Source organism: Rhincodon typus, chromosome 15 (assembly GCF_021869965.1).
Source record: "Rhincodon typus isolate 14 chromosome 15, sRhiTyp1.1, whole genome shotgun sequence".
NCBI lineage: Eukaryota > Metazoa > Chordata > Chondrichthyes > Orectolobiformes > Rhincodontidae > Rhincodon > Rhincodon typus.
In genome coordinates this window covers 25,163,919-25,178,550 of record NC_063346.1, presented here as the reverse complement: position 1 = coordinate 25,178,550, position 14,632 = coordinate 25,163,919, and the positions used below count along the sequence as shown (strand labels likewise).

At 37.0% G+C, this 14,632-nt stretch overlaps 1 protein-coding gene across 3 annotated transcripts; it reads left to right on the top strand.

Moving 5' to 3' along the window:
• Positions 1-541: 541 nt before the first annotated feature.
• On the top strand, positions 542-14,391 carry nob1 (NIN1 (RPN12) binding protein 1 homolog). Of its 3 annotated transcripts, XM_048605645.1 has the most exons (10): positions 607-680; positions 1,894-1,975; positions 3,647-3,779; positions 5,731-5,864; positions 7,738-7,809; positions 9,833-10,015; positions 10,259-10,465; positions 11,508-11,605; positions 13,136-13,280; positions 14,026-14,391. In XM_048605645.1, the coding sequence occupies exons 2-10, from the start codon at positions 1,973-1,975 to the stop codon at positions 14,293-14,295; spliced, it is 1,245 nt and encodes a 414-aa protein (XP_048461602.1). In that variant the 5' UTR covers positions 607-680; positions 1,894-1,972; the 3' UTR covers positions 14,296-14,391. The 3 variants fall into 3 exon arrangements, with proteins under 3 accessions (XP_020379025.2, XP_020379024.2, XP_048461602.1); XM_020523436.2 differs by lacking the exon at positions 1,894-1,975 and having other exon boundaries at positions 542-680; positions 9,836-10,015; XM_020523435.2 differs by lacking the exon at positions 1,894-1,975 and having other exon boundaries at positions 542-680.
• The last annotated feature ends 241 nt before the right edge of the window (positions 14,392-14,632 follow it).

Here is a 14,632-nt window from a genome sequence, read left to right as displayed (position 1 = left end):
TTCTGCCTTTGTACTTTCCCCACCGCCCCCTTTCACTTTTTTACTATTACATCTCAATTTTTACCCAATTTCGATGAAAGACAAGCAACCTGTAATTTTAATTCTCTCTCCAGAGAGGCTGTCAGATTTAAGTTTTTCCTTTTCTGTGTTTTAGTACACTAATCACAAATTCGTTTTCCTAGAGATGAAAGATAACTTTAGGTATTGGAATATTTGGTCTGGGTTCAATGCCGATTTAAATAAATAAATGTGCTGTCAAAATACTTTCAGAAGAAGCATTGAAGATTTTGGTATATTTATAATTCCGATCAATTAAACAAAGTAATATTTTGCATTTTCAATTAAATTTCCTTGGCACCAAAACTATTTATAAATCATTTTGGAAACTGTTCATGTTATTTTGTAAAGTGAAAAGAAAACGTAAATTAGCAGAGCTTCCCTCGACATGGCCAGCTTTGCCCATTTAAAATAAATACATGCGCAAACAGCAATAAACCAATGTCACACAGCTGTGTAGCCGAGACTTGTTGCTTTGACCAATGAACAGGTAGTTAACTCATGAGTATAGTTTGAGTAATGCTGCAGTTGATTGGGCAGTGTTAGAAGGGAAGATGGCGGTCTCTACAGTGGAGCATGTTGTAGCGGATGCTGGAGCTTTTTTAAAGAACGCGCCACTCCAGGTCGGTGATCTATGTGTGTGGGCTTTTGTAGACAGGGTAGCAAAAATCTGCAGTTTTGTTTTGTGTTTGTTCTCGGGTCTTGTGTGTGGGACTGGTACTGACTGAACTCGGTCTTTTCCCACCTCTTGTTTAGAATCTTCCTACATAGTTACAGTGTAAACGTTCCGAAACATACAACGTAGCAATTTTTGTCTAAACACGTGTCCGTTAACATTAGGGAAACGTGAACAAGCGAGTAATAAAATCAAAGAAAGTTTTTGTTTCTCAAATCCTTTCTTTCTGATAGTCCATGAAACAGGTGACGATTTCCCAACTACTGGAGTTGTATATGAGCGTTACTTGGTCCGTCTAATTATACACTTTGCTGAGTTTCATAAATGATCAGCCTGGTGTCAGATATAGGCGACAATCCATTATGGATCTCATACTACTGATTATTATTATCTGTCTGTTTGTCTATCTATCTCCCCAACACACATACACATATAAATTTATGTGGTGAATTTGTATTTGCAGATCTGTAATTGCAGATACGTTCTATTTTGTTCTAAAAGCACACAATTTGTAGACAGTCAATGCGGCATTTACAAATTCCTACTTTGGAAATAAAACAGTCTGACTCCAAGTTGATACACAGCCAGATTCTAAGCAAAGCCTCACACCTAAAATGCAATGTTTGACCTGAGATGTCACCTCTATATACTGATAAAACCTTTAGCTATCTCAGGGCAGCAACTTGAAAGAAATTCTGGGATTTGCATATTAATCCTTTCTAACTGATAGCTGATAAATCTTCAATCTTAGGTTTGTTCAATACATTCACATCAGTCCTATGACCCTTTGATCTTTTGCTTATAAATTCTGTGTTTGATGCCAGCTCTCTCACTGACACCTGAAGAAGGAGCAAGACTCCGAAAGCTTATGTCTTCAAGTAAACCTGTTGGACTATAACCTGGTGTCGTGTGATTTTTGACCTTGTCCACCCCAGTCCAATGCTGGCAACTCCACATAATAACTGATTAGTCATTGCTGAAAATTGCCATGGAGTATTCTGGTATCAGGTGAAAGAGTTTGTTAAAAAAGATACTTACTTTCAATCTTCTGTTGCCAGATGTTATTTTGTAGTTCCAAATGAAGTTATTGACAGTTTATTTTTATTCTAGCTTGACTTCACATCACCTCATTTTGTTTGAAATATGAATTTCCATTTAAGTTTCAGATTTTATCTTCCTGTTGTGCTGACTTCACCTGATGTACAGTTCACTGGATGCCAGGCTAATTTCACCTCATGAATGGTAGCTTTTCATCTGGGTGGCCTTGACACCAAGTTTTGGCAAATGATTCAACTGAGGATCAGAATTGGTCCCGGTTTGTCCACGCACCCTTGCTCACTGGCTAATGTGGCTGCAGCCTTTGGTCACATTCAATCTGGATGTCTGGATCTATGCAGATAAGAAGTGAAACAGAGCATTTAAGTTTTGCCACTATAATAAATCTATTGATTCTATGATTCACATCATCAAACATGAAAAAGCAGAAAGAAAACTAACTTGTATTTTAAAAGTTAGACTTTTGTCAAATTAAGTTTTGAAGTTAAGATGAGACACATGACAACCTTAATGTTGTCACCCAGGCTGTAAGATGAAACTTTTCTTTACCCCTTTGCTTATAAACACTGAGGCAGTTTGTATCATCTTCAGTCATGCACTTAAAATTAGTACATTCTAGATTCTGTCTCTAGTCATCAGGCTATTGAGCAGTCAGGTGTTTACAGTGTAGAATGTCAATGTAGAATTGTCCCTCAAGGTAGACATTGTTGAATCAACCTGTTCAAAGATGTTATTATCATACCTCTATAGGAGGTTGGACTTGGATCCAGACCTCCTGGCACTGTGGATGTTGCTAAACCCTGTGGATTGCAGTGGTTGAAGAAAGCAGCTCACTGCCATCGTATCCAGGCGATAAGCAATAAATGCTAGCCTAGCCAGTGACACCTATGTCCCATGAGTGAATTTTTAAAAAAAGACTTTTAAAAGATATGAAGTAATAGCTCAATTTCAAGTGAGAAAATAGTAATGCATTAATTCTGCATAATTTCCAAATGTATTTGAATATTGTGATTTATTGAAGTTATCTAACATGAAATGGGACATAAATTGGGAGTAAATGTGTGAATGCAAGTACTGTTTGTTCATTTGCATGTGTTAAGACTACACCAGTAATTTATTCATTCTCTACCTGTAAGAAAGGACAATGGAAAAAGACATTCTAACAAAAAACACAGTAAATACCGAACAAGTCTGGGAGGGTCTATGTAGAAAAGAACAGTTAATATTTCAAGTTGAATACTTTTCATCAGAACCTGAATCTAAAAGGCATATGTCAAGAGAGTCAATAAATGTCAGATTTGTGATAAACCATGAAATTTAGTAAAACAAAACTGAGATAGAAGAAAGAAAAGAATGGATGGTGAGGTGCCAAGAAGCAAATATGTTCTTAAAAAATGTTAAGTAGAAATATCTTGGCAAGAAATTGTAAAGCATTTAACCATGTTCCATGTGTAACTTTGAAATAATCCATGTAGGCAAATGTGGACTTTAATTTATTTAGAGCAAGGAAGCACAAATAGCAAAACGGGTGAATCTGTGTTTAATAATAGTTGAAGGAGAAGAGATGGACGTTGAGAACACACTTTTCTTTGCAGAGTTCCAAGCGATCCCCAATGTCGGTCTGTACTCAGCTGTCTGTCTTAATGTTGCCTGCACTCATCTGCAACAAAGGGTATTTTAAGATGCGTTCTAAGCTCTCTGGTTTTGACGGAACCATTAGGCAAAATAAATGAGATATTTAATGTTTCCTTTCAACATGAGCTAAGTGTTAACCAAATGAGCAATGTTTGATTTGTAAAACAAAATCAACAACATTGCTATTTTTTGCATTATCCCTGTTAATCTTATTGACTTTAGGAATTTGGAAAAACCATCTACACGTTAAAGGAAGTTGTGAATGAAATACGAGACAAAGAAACTAAGCGAAGACTAGCAGTTTTACCATATCAACTCCATTTTAAAGAACCATTCCCTGAATATATTCGACATGGTGAGTTTTTTGATCACTCCTCACCCCACCCACCAAAGTTGGGGGATATATTGTGTAAAAATAAATGATAAAACCTTCATTTCTTTTATAAAACTCATGTTAAGGCCTTTGCTTGTTTGGTTTTATTTTAACAGAATTGATTTTGATAGTGAAGGAAAGAAAACTTTTGCATTATGTAATTCAGGTTGTTTTCATTTAATATTGAAAGAAATTGCTGGAATAACTCAGCAGGACTTGCAGCATCTGTGGAGGGAAAGTAGAGTTAACGTCTTGTGTCCAGTCACCCTTCTTCAGTGGCCATTCTGAAAAGAAAATTGTTCCCTTGAAAAGTTGTTGGGGTACCTGTCTCTGCCATTTATCATTAGGTACTAACCCCACGCTGTTGTAGAGACATTGTCAGACCTTACAAAACCCAACAAATGACTCTCTTCCCTCTTCTCACTGAATCATTACTGGAACTTGGATTATTAATTGGTAATGGAACCAGAACCAAAACCAAACTAAATACTGTGTTGCAGACCAAACATCTAATACGTGCCTCACTTAACTACTGATCTTAGGCTGCTCCCTTTGTCATTGAGACTGAACTCACATTGAAGGGCTTCAGGGATTTGATGGTGCAGATGGTGCTAGGACTTGGAGATTCTTTCATTAGATGGAAACTGATCAATCTTAAAAATAGTGCACAAAATAACCAGTAAACACATAGTTAAGTAGGAGCTGAAGTAGGCCAATTGACCTCTCGAGTCTGCTATCCCATTCACTGGAGCTCAGATTCTACCTAGCCAGTTTCGTGCACTATCTCCATATTTCTTGATACCTTTAATATAAGGAAATCTATCAATTTCTGTGTTGGACAGACTCGGTGACTGAGCCTTGACAGCTCCTTGGGTCATATAATTCCAAAGGGAACCTTCTGATTCTTCCTCATCTTTGTCCTAGATAGCTTATCCCTTATTCTGAGACCCATCCCTATAGGCAGGGGAAGCATCCTTACATCTACCCAGACCCATTTTGGGACATCTAAAAATTTTGTACATTTCAATGAATTCACCTCAATTTGTCCTAAACTCTAGAGAATATAGACCCAACTTTCTCAATCTCTCCCCATACGGTAATCCCACCAACCTAGAATCAGTCTAATAAATAATAGCCTGGCAAATCTGTTGCTAGGAAGGTGGCTTCATGTAACCCTATAGGCCAGTATCCCAGTGGGTGGAGTGGAGAAGTATTTAAGAAGGCAAAAGACCCCACAGACTATCCACTGGGCAAGCCTGCTCACCATTGCCAGACAGCACAAAACAATCCATCAGAATTAACAGGCAGAATGCTGCTACCTTTGAGATTCCAATGAGGTAATATCTGACTCCAAGTGTCAGCCTTATTCAGGGCTCCACATTCAGCTTGTTCATTTTATTTGTGTTCAACCCCACTGTTGCAAAATTGATCTCTCAGTTACATGTTGTAACAGTAGTATAGATTTTGCTTTTGAAACTCTATTCACATATCTTTCACTAGTGATGCCATGTTGCACATGTGGGAAACAGTCTGGTTACATGGGAATCAGAATTTTGACCCGATCTCTTACATGGGCTCAGCCTAAGGGTTGCATGTCAGTGACTTACATTTTAGATTCATTTTGCAGATCATCTGGGGACTGCTCACAGACACACTTCAAGAACCTCTAGTTTAATGGAACTTAAAAATCCCAGATTTCTGTTTGGTGAAAGACCGGGAATTCTCCCAGGGTTGTGAGCATCAAAGTCAGCAAAAGAGATGAATCAGTCTCCTTGCTGTTTGTGGAACCTTGCTGTGTAGAGATCAAATGGTGCACTTGCTGACATACACTTAAAAACTAATCCATGGGGCAGTCCTAAATTTTTGAAAGGTATTGTACAAATACAAGTTCATTCATAAGATTCAAAGATTATTTTTAAACATTTCTTCACAGTAACTGAGTTTTGTAAAAAAACAGGAGACTATCCTAGCCTCTCAGCAACTGATATTAAGGTTCTGGCACTAACCTATCAGCTCGAAGCTGAATTTGTGGGAATTGGCCACTTGAAGAACGAACCTGCACAAAAAGTAAGTAATTTATCGCGTGAAGATTATTTGTTGATTTGCTGTCTATATTTCAATCTATACAGTAAAAATCTTGGACAGTGACAGCAGAAACTTTGCTATATTATGGAAAATATAGAGCTGTGTACTGTAGTACATTTAAATGACTGCTGTGATAAAGATGTATAAAATACCTTCATATTTGGATTTTTAAAGTAGAGGCAAATGGCTTTTGGCTTCAGTTCTGTGAAGACTTTTCCTTTTCTTAAAAAAAAAAATCAAAGTTGTTTAGAAACGTAACCCAAATACATCAATTCCAAGAAAACATGTGATTCAAGCAGGTGCCTAACAGATTACTTCTACTGTTAAGTTATATAATATTTTTACTGCTAAATTTACCACATACAGGGAATACAGATCCATGGCCACTAATTATAGATTTTGACTTTAGTTTAGAAGAAGAATCAGAGGTTCAGTTTAAGTTTCCTCGCTGAACTGAAAACTTGATTGTTCAGGAGAACAGTCATCCTAGCAGAAGTGTTTTAGTTTTGGGGTGCCTCCAAACTGTGAGAGTTTCTACAGAAGTTTCCAAATTGTCAGAACTGGCAGGTGATTTGGGCCAACAGAACTCGAAGCAAGTTGTAAGGTTATCTCAGCAGTCCAAGAAGGAGAACTAGACAGAGTCTGTTAAGTAAGAATACAGAGTTCGGTGAAGAGTGATATTTCTCCGGGATTTGAGCATCCACAAAACATATATTCCTGGGGAAACAGGTTGAAATTTATTTTGTTTATGTTAAGATCTTTCTCAACTGTCATATATAGCTTTGTCGTTTGTTTTTCTGTATGTGATAATCTTGCGTTCTTTGCATTCCTGTAGCCTTGTGTGAATACACTTAACTAGTCACCACAGCAGTTGACTATAGAGAATTAACTTATGATCTGTCAAGCCAAGTTTCACTTTGGGATCTGACTTGTTCAGTATTACTATTAACTGCGATTATACAGTATAAAACTGTTTCATTTTGTACTGCTGATACTTGTTTTGAGAAGCAGATACTGGATGCACAAATAGATTTAGCAGAATACTAAGCTATGTTGCCCATATTTGAATATAGCAAATGATTTTTAGAATCTAAAAATCATATCTTTTATGAACACAATGAGCAGAAAAAGACTAGCTGGGCCATTAATCCTTCACTTAATAAGTTTTGCTCAATATTTCAAGTGGAAATCTAATATACAGACATGCACAATCAATTTATAAAAATAAAATTCTCCTTCAGCCATTGCTGGGAGGCAATGGTCTGATGGTATTACGGCTAGAGTGTTAATCTAGAGACCTAGGTAATATTCTGGGGATTCTGATTCAAATCCTGCCAAAGCAGAGGGTAGAACTTGAATTCAGTAGAAATCTGGAAGACAAATAATGGCCGTTGTTAATTGTCGGAAATCCCACCTGGTTCTCAAAGGCCTTTAGCAAAGGAAATCTGCTATCCTTACCTGATCTAGTCTGCATGTGACTCCAAACCCACAGTAATTGGCTTGACTATTAACTGCCCTCTGGGAAATTAGGGAAGGGCATTAAAAGCTGTCCTAGCCAGTGATACCCACATTCTGTTATTGCATTTTTAAAAATTAACATTAAGCCCAAAATCAAAGGTGTGAAACAGAAACATGGATATAAGTTTCTTGTATACTTTGTATCAAATGATCACAGGCAAGAAAGGTACTGTGTTGATATCGCAGTGTCATTGGTGATATTCTCACTGGTTAAAAATATGTGTTTTGTGTCCAATGTTTTACTTGTGCAACAGAAATGTTAGGTAGATGTACTCGCCAGTAAAACAAACAAAATCAGTAATTGAAAATCCAATTTGTTCTTGCTTTATTTGGTTAGGTTGAAGTGAGTACCACTTTGAGACACCCAGAGTCAATGATCGACATAGCAGGTTTTCATCTGCCATCTAAGGTAAAAAAAACAGCATAGTTTAGAAGCATGTAAAGAATTTGAATTGCATTTCTAAGAATTATCATTGATAGTTATGTATGTACTGTATTACTAATCTCCATCGAACAGTGCAGAAAGAACTGATAGTCATTCGGAAGCACAGAAACTGAATATTGCTGGAAAAACGGATTTTATCAAAGTTTATTATCTTACAGTCATTAGGACAATACACAAGAATACCAAAGTAAAGAGGAAATGACATTCGTACCATCTGAGCAGAAAGTGCTGATTGTTTGGCAAGTGGACTCTTGTCACTTGGTTGACTAGTAGTTAGGGGGTGTTACTGAAGAGAGTGCACCGGTTCGATTTTGATTGACAGTTAACTACCAAGTCATTTTTAAACTTTAAAGCAGTCAAGATATTGCTTTAGATGGGGGAAATGAGAAACGAACCAGAGAATGGCTGTCACCTATCTGTTGAGTTGAAACAGGTGCGGTGTGTGTGTATGTGTGTGTGTTATTTCTGTTCAAAAGAACTTAAAAAAATCTACCAATTGAGGTTAATTTGTCAACCAATTAGCACATTCCACCTAACAGCATACATATTGTTTATACAGTTTTTGAGTGAGGTACTCATTGGTGTTGAATGTGTGTAACTGAGCTATTAATGAAAATGATGGTCACTGTGGTATTATGGTTCACTTGAGTTGTTGTGTGGCAACATACACTTTCCTATGAAACAAAAACAGAAATTGCTGGCAAAACTGAGTAGGTCTGGCAGCATGTGGAGAGAAACCAGAAGTGTTTTAGAACCAATGATCTTTCTTCAAAACTGGGGGTTTCCAGCGATTTCAGTTTTTGTTTCTGATAATTCCAGCATCTGCAGTTCTTTGGTTTTTATTTTGTTTTATGAACTTTCATATACATTTTATACATATTTCTAAACAATCTGTTCAGATGTGTTATGACACACATCTGGAGCATGTGAGACTTGAACCCAGGCCGGGTTGCTCAGAGCTAGGGAACACTAACGCTGTACCACAAGAGTCCCAACATATATTACATTGTATGGAGCTGTGAATAGCAATAGTACAGCCTCCAATGTTCTTTCTGTCATGTAGCTGACCAAGAATCTCTTGTATCAGAAGGGTTTGCAGGTTATTACCCAGGCCATTTGTCCATGTTTTAAACGCACCTTTTCTTGACCATCAAGTCCTAGGGTGGGACTTGAACCTGCAACTTCTGGCTCAGAGGCAGAAACCCTACTGGTTGCAACAAAAAATCTCATATGTATTAAAATCGGAAACTGGGGCAAAGAGACATGAAGAAGAAGAAAAAAGTTTGCAGTTGAGATAAACATACTACTGCATCAAAGTCATTGCTGTTTAGAATTGATTGTTAGTCCAGATTAGTCTTTAGATTTCTTGTCCTAAAGCAGTTCACAACTATCCTCCTTGCCACTGTAACACACCGAGGCACTACACAGGCCAGCTGGTTTTGATTTGATTGCCTGAAAATGCTGAGTTAGCTTCTTCAAACAGGGCCAATGTGTCAGGCACCAGAATACAGAGACCTTCTACGCTCAAAGATGAGTGAAAACAGAAACCTATTTCACTGCTGTGTTCTCTACATTCAAGTAATCTCTCTGGATTTTTAGAACAAAACTGTCCATAGACTGCCAAACTGAAAGGAGTTACCTCCTTCAGAATGAGGAAACAACATTTGAGGGGTGGAGCGGGGAGTAATTGCAGAAATAGAATTTCTAGATTGGTCAAGTTATCAAAACCACTAGCAACTGCAAAAACTTCATACCGAAATATAATGTTACTAATGTCAAACTATTTGTTGTAGTCTGAATCTGAATTTGTTCGAATTTGAGTCAGTTACAATTACATTGACATTACCGATTCAATCAGACCTACATTGCTTGTCCTTCCTACATATTAACCATTATTGAAAATAGTGATTTAGAAACTCATGTTTTCAGCAGTCAGGTTTGTTTCTTACATTTTTGTATGAATACAATGAAAATTATTTTTACACAGCAGCATTCAGAACAAGATTGCCCAAAGGAAGATTGTTCACTCTCTTTAGGATCAGAGGAAGCTTGCCATCCAAACAAAAAACGTTCTAGTGAAGTGCCTGTGGCTGATGCATCAGAATTTAGTACCTTTCATTATTGGAGAAATCCATTACCAAGCATTGAAGAAGATCTGCAAGACTTTTTGGTAAGCTGGTATTTTGATGTCAGGTCATTGACATGAAACATTGACCTTCAACATTGACCTTCTGTGCCTTTTTCAGCATTTTCGATGTTTAATTTTGCAGTATTTAGCTTTTGGGTTTTATTGTGTTAAATTAATGGTAGTGTACAATACAGACTCCTCTTTAGTAAGTGAGGAACAAATCTAGATATTCTGAATGTAATTTGTACACCAGAAATTGATGTGCTAACCTGCATTACTTAACAGAAGAAAGAGAATGGCTGTACTTCGAGTGAGACTTCACTCGAGCAACACCAAGAAGAACAGTATGAAAGTGAAGGAGATGAGGAAAAAGACGATGATGATGGGTGGATAACACCTAATAACATTCAGCAGATCCGCCAAGATATGGGCTGCTCTGAGATGATGGCAAACGTCAAAGTTGGTTGTATGACTACAGATTTTGCCATGCAGGTAATAGTTTTTTAAGCTTGCTATTGAGTCTGAGGGGTGTTCTTCTGGAGGTTTCTAAAATCATGAGGGGCATGGATAGGGTGAATAGCCAAGGTCTTTTTGGGTGGAGAGGGGCGGGGGGGGGGGGGGGGGGGGGGGGGTGGTGGAACGGTGGTGGTGTCCAAAACTACAGGGCATAGGTTAAGGTGAGAGAGTAAAGATTTAAAAAGGACCCGAGGAGTAACATTTTCGTGCAGAGGGTGGTGTGCGTATGGAACGAGTTGCCAAACGAAGTAGTGGAGGCTAGTACAATTACAACATGTAAAAGGCATCTGGATGAGTATATGAATAGGAAAGGTTTAGAGGGATAATGGGCTAAATGCTGGTAAATGGGACTAGGTCAGATTGGGATATCTGATCAGCGCAGAAAAGTTGGACTCAAGGATCTGTTTCTCTGCTTTTTAACTCTGAGTTGAAGAATCTACCAATGATAGAATTGCCAGTAAAGACCACTAGAGTCAAATGTGAACATATGAATTAGGGACGGTAGTGGGCTGTGACCTGCTCCATCATTCAAAAGATCATGGCTGACTGAAGGAAAAAGTAAAGTTGATTGAAGTAAGATTTAAGTAGAGAGATTAAAACTGATGGTGATGAAGAAAGATTACCACATTGAAATTTGTGCCTACATGAAGTAACTACATTAGTATTCTAAGTACACATATTTCACAGAGTAATTACTGAAATTTTTATTACACTTATTATTTCTCCTGGTTTCTTGGCCAGCGATTTTTCTGTTCACCAATATCACTAGAACAGATTTATTTATTTTAGTATTTGGCTAATGTGAACATTCCTTCTAAACTTTGCTGAAACAGGAAAGTCCCTACAACGGCCACCTGCTGTGAGATACTACTAGTGATAGTTGCATACAAAACTTAAAGGAGCCACACACTTAAACAATTGACTTGTGCAGTATAGTAAAATAAAGGTACGTTGGCCATCACTTTTGCCTATCCTATAACATGCTTTGCTAAATCCGAGTCCTTTGCTTATTTCTTAGAATGTCCTTATTCAGATGGGGCTTCATGTGATTTCATTAAAAGGAATGCTTATAAAACAAGCACGAAACTATATCTTGCGATGCCATGCATGTTTCAAGTAAGTATTGATCAGCTGTACATTGGAATGTTTTTTGAGAATCTCAAACTATACTGTAAGGATCAAAAATTGGGCATCTCATGGGGAATTTAGAGGATAAATGCATGCCTTACTGTCAAAGGCGCATAAACTGCAGTTGGAAATCTTAAACTGTCAGCAGATTAACCAGCATCTGGAGAACAGAGCTCATGTCATGCGTGTGAACCCTTTATCTTAACTGGAAGATATTACAGATGAATAATATTGAAAAATGGGAAGATACAGATAAGAGAAAGTAGTCCATAAAGTACTTAAGTGGATATCAGGAGTTGGTGAAATGGCTAAAGTGATATATAATAAAAGATAGAACATTTGAGAGAATATGTGAATAACTGATGATAGATGGCAGAATGGAACAGCTTCCACAAGCCAGAAGTATAGAACAAACTCTAAACCACACTTCCAACATAGTGTTCAGAATGAAAATCTCCTTTGCCAAGTATCAATCAATCTTCTGATATATTTGACCTGAATCCATTATTAATTGCGGTGGTTTATTGAATTTTTAAGTTTGTCAAAAGGTATTTCTCTGAAACTCTGATTTTAGAGACAGTATCAACGTCATGTAGTTGCTGAGTAAAGATAATAAAAGTCACTGCAATGTATCCTCCCTGGATCAATATTGTGCTTTAATCTGAAACTCAAGATAACTCTTCCTGTGGAAGAAAAATTTTACATCACAAGGGTAGATAGGAATTTAGGCCAAGACAGAAAAGGCAGCCATGGGAGAAACTGATGGCATAGAGAAAGAATTTTAATTAGTTTAGCATGTGGGATTTTAATGAGCTTAGCAGAAGTCAGGAGATAGTTACTCAGACTGTGTTATCACTATATGCATGTTATCTTAGCTAGAGTTAGAGAAGGATCTTTTGATATATTGTCACTGTACTAAGGTTTTAGACTGAATTAAAGATGTCCCTTATATCCCCGTGGAGCCTAGTTACTGATAAGCTAGAGTTTCAATCAAACTGTATATCACTGCTTATGCTAGCTGCACGCCGAAGGTCATTTGAAGAAGTAATTATTAAGGTATCTGTAAGACAGCATTCCTGTTACATCGAGCAGTGTCTGTTTTCTTTAAACATACAATGAATGAATCAACAAAGACAAGATGTCACGGGAACACCCTGCTCTGAAGTTAATGATATAAATGAGATTGTTATACTCTGTATTAGCAGAGTCGGGTGTCAGTGGAGATCGACACTCACTTTCCTTGGTACAAAGTAAGAAAATAAACTGCTTCGGATGGGAGCTGGAGTCGAGTCTCATTATTAGTTAAGCAGAAATAAAATATTTCTACAACACTTCCTTAATTAACATATTCCATATGAGATGCTTCTATTTGTTTCTGAATCAATGGTTCATGGACAGAGTTTTGGGATATGGACTGATGCTGAAATGCTCCCAAAATGTGCCAAAAAATCAAAGCATAATGAAGATAGTTGGAAACCAGTCTTGTGTAAATGTTCCTATCTGGCTGATTTCCATCAGGACCACAACTAACATGAACAAGACATTCTGCCCAAGCTGTGGTAACAAGACACTGAAGAAGGTAGCAGTGACTGTAAATGAGGATGGCAGTATTCACATGCATTTCTCAAAAAACCCAAAAGTGTTGAATGCACGAGGATTGAGGGTAGGTTGCTCCTTTTATTTATTTATTTTTTTTGAAAAACCCACCACTTAAACAAATTGGTTGGTTGTTTCTTTATGTTTATGCTATTGAATGTGACACACATTTGGGATGGTAGCAAACTTCTGTTTCATCCCTTTAACAAAAATTGTTTGTTAGCAGTGCAGTACATATAAACGTAGACATTAGTGAAATCTTTACTGAAATTGCACTGGGAAATAATATACTGTTTATATTCATTTCATGTGATTGTTTTAATGTTCCATAATCATTGGATCAAATACTGACAAACTTCATCTCACTTAATTTTGAATTTGCATTATTTAATAACTGTCCCTAAGTAATATGCAGTTGCTCCACTGGATTGTTATTCCATAATATGTAGAAGAGAAGATAAGTCAATTCTTTATGATTACTGGAAATCCTGCTTTAACCATCTAAAGGGGAGTTGATAGCCATTTACCAATAGAATCTTTCGTTCTGATTTTGTAGTGGGACAAGGGAGAAAGGAGTGGAAGTTAAAAGCTGCATTATTCAGTATTTATCCCTTCCAGTGTGTTGGGGTGAATGCTATTGTGGAATGGAGGACAGAGACAAATAAATATTAAAATACAAATTAAATGGGAGCAACATTTTCTTTTAGTCAACTAGTTGATCATATTTTTAAAACTAATTGTTAATATCTTGTCTGGCAACACGCATTTATGTCATGAGCATCCTGTTAATTCTTTTCTTTTTTGTCCTGTAGTATTCACTCCCATTACCACATGGTGGGAAACATGGCAATAATCCACATTTGACTGAAGACCAGAGCTTTCCTCAGCAAAGACTATCCAAAAAGGCTAGACAGAAGACAAATGTCTTTGACCCAGATTACATTGCTGGGATTTCTCCCTTTGTGGAGAATGACATCTACAGCAGAGCTGCTAATTTAAACATTCGGGACAACAGAATTGGAGCAGGGAGGAGGAGGATGAATCCAAATGCTGTAACAAAGAAGTTTGTTAAGAAGAAATAATTTTTCCAACTGAGATACTGGAGTATAATGGTGTTTTTGATCACTATATTGTAAAACTATTTGTACAAAATAAATTCAACAAAAATTGTTAACAGATTTTCATTGTTGATTTTTTTTTTAAAAAAAGTTCAACAGTACTCACTGAAGGAATATAATACTTGCAAACATTTTCTGAAACTAGTAACCCTACATGCGTATAATGTTTACTCAAAAGTATATTTATATTAATATTGCTAGAGGAAGATGGTTTACCAGTCAACACTGTATACCTTTTAACTACATGTTCCTCTTGTCTCATTTAGTATAAAAATACTCCTCTGGAATCTAAATCCAGATT

Excerpts from the sequence above, each read along its gene's own strand:
- nob1 (XM_020523435.2), top strand. The coding sequence starts at position 612 with ATGGCGGTCTCTACAGTGGAGCATGTTGTAGCGGATGCTGGAGCTTTT. Across the intron at positions 3,780-5,730 it reads CCCTGAATATATTCGACATG|TAACTGAGTTTTGTAAAAAA; the intron begins GTGAGTTTTTTG and ends ATTTCTTCACAG. Across the intron at positions 11,606-13,135 it reads CGATGCCATGCATGTTTCAA|GACCACAACTAACATGAACA; the intron begins GTAAGTATTGAT and ends GATTTCCATCAG.